This window comes from Myotis brandtii, unplaced genomic scaffold, assembly GCF_000412655.1.
Source record: "Myotis brandtii unplaced genomic scaffold, ASM41265v1 scaffold1163, whole genome shotgun sequence".
Lineage (NCBI taxonomy): Eukaryota > Metazoa > Chordata > Mammalia > Chiroptera > Vespertilionidae > Myotis > Myotis brandtii.
In genome coordinates, this window is record NW_005354025.1 from 644,223 (window position 1) to 647,825 (window position 3,603).

Sequence of the window (3,603 nt, forward strand, 5' to 3'; positions counted from 1 at the left end):
TTGGGGGGTGGGAGAGGGCTGTGGAGTCAGACAGACCTCGCTCGCTCTGCACGTAGGTTCTGCTGTTTATCGGCATAGGGCCTTGCACAAGCTCCTTACCCTCTGAGACCTCAGTCTCGGCTTCAGTAAATTGGGGATAATAATGCCAGCAGGGCTGTTAGGCAGGTTAGAAAGAATAGATGGAAAGCAAGTAGCACATAGCAGGTGTTCAATACATAGTAGCTATTACAGTTACAAGAAAGTGAAATAAAAAAAAACACTAAATCCAAAATGTGACTGTATGGCAATTCTGACTCTGTAATGGGCCTGGAACGCACTCCCGCCACCTCCTGCTGGAACGCATACCTCGAGGCTCTGACGGGCGCACTGTCCATCTTCCCGCCAGGCTCAACACGGGCACCAGGAGGGCAGGGTCTGTCAGACCCACTGTTCCATCACCAGCCCCATGCTGGGCACGATGCAGGTGCCACCTCATCCAGAGTGCTCTCAGGTGGCTGCCTGGGGCCTGTCCCTGGGGTTCACGGAGAAGCGAGAGCTGTGGTATCAGCCATGGGCACAGCGCAGGCTGTGTGGCGTCCCTTGCAGCCTATTTGCTGACCCTGGGCCAAATATTTCATTTTAATGAAATGCAGCTTTTCTTCCACCTCCTCAGGATTAAAGCATCCTAAAGGGCTGTGGACTTATATGAAGAAGACCGACTCCCTCATAACCCATGTCAAATGGGTGAAATCCCAATTCTTTTGAAGCCACAGGTGTGAAAGGAAAGGACAAAGTAATCACCATTTATAATGCACCTACTGTGTGCTCATCAATGCTTGGCATGCTTAGAGGAGGCTCTCCCCCTCACAAGCATCAGTGGGTGTTACTGCCCCCACTCTGCAGATGAAGGAAGTGGACTCAGGAAGGTAATGTCACAAACTGCTGCAGCTGGTAAATGGCGCAGCTGGGATTTGGACCCACGGCCTGTCTACTCTAAATCGTGGCTCTTATCCTGATGCAGGGAGCCACCTAGGAGCTTAAAACAATACGCCTGGCCACCCTGAGATTCTGATTTCATCATTTGGGGTGGGACCCAACACTGATGTATTTTTTAGTCCCCGCCTCCCGGAGTGATGCTGATGTGCGGTCGCGGTTGGGCTCAGAGGCTGTGCTGCAGGCTGCGCTCTCTGTGGCTGGCCTCACATGCCACAAAAGCCTCCCCAGGGTGCTTCCTCATGAGACTTGGTCCTCACGTGACACATCCAAACTGTCAGGGCAAAGCCCCAGGGAGGTCACTCGTCCATGCCTCCCTCTTCCTCCCCCTTCCCAGTTACAGCCTCACCATAGACAACCACCAGAGTGGCCACCCTGACCTGAGCCTCAGTGGCCTCACTGGCAGAGTGAGGCCAACCACCGACCTCCTCAGCGTGTCCGTGATGGCCGCTGTGAAAGTGCGGGTGGACGTTAGAGGGTACTGCTTTGCTACAAAGAATGCCAGCCCAGGAATAAAAAACCACTAGTTTAATTTGTCGGAAAGTCACATTGAGCCGAGTAAAAGCTGGGAGGAAGGCCCAGAGAGTGTCCATGCACCAGGGCGGGCTCTAGAAGTTGTCCAGCAGGCCCAGGATGCGCTTCTGCTCGCTCTCCCGGAACTCCGGGCTCCGGCCGTCCCCGATGTTCTCCGCATACTCTGGAGAGACAAGCACAGGTGCAGGTTAGGTGTGAATTTGCCGCAAGGGGTCCATCCTGCTGGGTCACTCCACTCCTTTCCCGAGTCCCAGCTCCCACGGAGGTGCACGCTGTTCTAACCCCTCCAACAGCCCCCAAGGTGGCAGCTGTGCCAAATGCCTCGGTCTTGCATCCTCGGAGAAAAGGGCCAACTCACCTTTCCATGCTCCCATTCCTCTCCCGCCACACCCTGTCCTCTCAGCACACATGCCGTGCTGCTGTGCTGCTGTGGCAGGCACTGTTCAGGCCAGTGGTTCTCAGAGGGGGAGCCTGTCCTCTCAGCACACATGCCGTGGGCGCCTGCTGCGGCAGGCACTGTTCAGGCCAGTGGTTCTCAGAGGGGGACCCTGACTGGCAGCATCAGCATCACACAGGAACTTGTCAGAAATGCAAGTTGGGGCCCAACCTAGACCTCCTTATTAGGAAACTCGGAGGATGGCCAGTAGTCTGTCTGAACGAGGCTTTGGGAAATGCTGGGGCAGCTCAAGTCTGAGGGTGGCTGTCAGAGGCCTCACGGAGGCGGGGAGAAGGCCCGAAGGCACTGTGTGTGGGGACATCTGGGAGCGAGTAGCCGAGGGACAACCAGTGCAGGGGCTCTGACGGGGAGCATGCTTGGTCCGTCTGATGAGGGTGAGCAAGGAGGTCAGGGGAGGGGCCGGACACAGATCCTGTGGGGCCTGTAGCCACTGTAAGGGCTCCTCCACAGGCCTGCCTTCTGGGTCACCCTCTCCTGTCGTCTCTCCCACTAGGCTGGTGCTTCCTGAAGGTGGGGGCTCTGCTCCCTTTTAGCTAAATTCCCAGCAGAGCCTGGCTGAGAGCCAACTATGGGTCTGGTGTGGTGAGGAAACAGAGCAGCTGATTAGGAGAACTGCTTTCATAGCTGCCCTGCTCCCCATTCCAGCAGAGATGAGCTAGAACAATAGAGCCCGCTCTTTAAGAGGCTTTTGCATAATAAAACATCTGCAGATCCCAATCAGACAAAGACCTGGGAGAGCTGAGAGAGCGTGCACCCCTCCCCCTCCCCTCCCGCCCCCACCGGGCTGGGGAAATAATCTTGCTCCTGCCACTTCTCCATTTCCCTCCTTCCTCTTTATTACTTTGGACATATGCTGGAAAACGGGGTTTGGGATTCAGGCATGTGCCAGCTGTGTGTCTCCCCCCGGAAATCATTCTCTTCTGTTGGGCCCATCCATCACCTCTAACAGCAAATGGTTGTGATGCCTTCTATTCAGGCCCCTTAAGGAGAGGGCGGGTGATGGGGAACAGGAACTGGGCTGCGAGAGAAGGCTACGGGGCTGTGTGAGTGGTATCTCTTACTCACATGTGAGTGATCTAACTGCTGCCCCAGGAGAAAGAGAAATGACCATTACAGCATTTAATGCCCCCAGAGGCATGATCTGGAAGCAAGAGGCTTAATGGACTGAGCTAACACTTTGCTCTCCTAATGTACTCGCAGACCCGGAGGGAGGGAAGCGGAGAAACAGTCTTATCCTTTGGGGCAGTGATTTTCCAAGTGAAGCCAGCTTCCCTGGAGGGGCCTAATCTCTTTCCAGGGGTGCACACAGTAGAGGCAGCCAAAGTGTGCAGCCCCTTGCCGAACCACCTCTGCCGAGGCTTTGGGAAAGCAGGAGCCGCTTCTGCACACAGAGAACCTCCCCAAACCCCCTGGGGTAAGTCTCCCGCCGCTCCACCTGCCCTGGGAGGGAGTAACAAGAGTCAGACCACCTGTCCTGTGGAAGGGGCTGTGGAGGGGGGCAGTGAGGTGAGGAAGGGGGGCTGTGGAGGGAGGCAGTGGGGTGAGGAAGGGGGGCTGTGGAGGGAGGCAGTGAGGTGAGGAAGGGGGGCTGTGGAGGGAGGCAGTGGGGTGAGGAAGGGGGGCTGTGGAGGGAGGCAGTG

The 3,603-nt window shown here is 56.3% G+C and overlaps 1 protein-coding gene across 1 annotated transcript in view; it reads right to left on the minus strand.

The window, feature by feature from the left end:
• Positions 1–1,478: 1,478 nt before the first annotated feature.
• CTNNBL1 (catenin, beta like 1) overlaps positions 1,479–3,603 on the minus strand; it is a 175,232-nt gene continuing 173,107 nt past the window's right edge. The window contains exon 16 of the mRNA XM_005858253.2: positions 1,479–1,669. Coding sequence (XP_005858315.1) covers positions 1,581–1,669 — 89 coding nt within the window. The 3' untranslated portion in view covers positions 1,479–1,580. The remainder of the gene's footprint in view (positions 1,670–3,603) is intronic.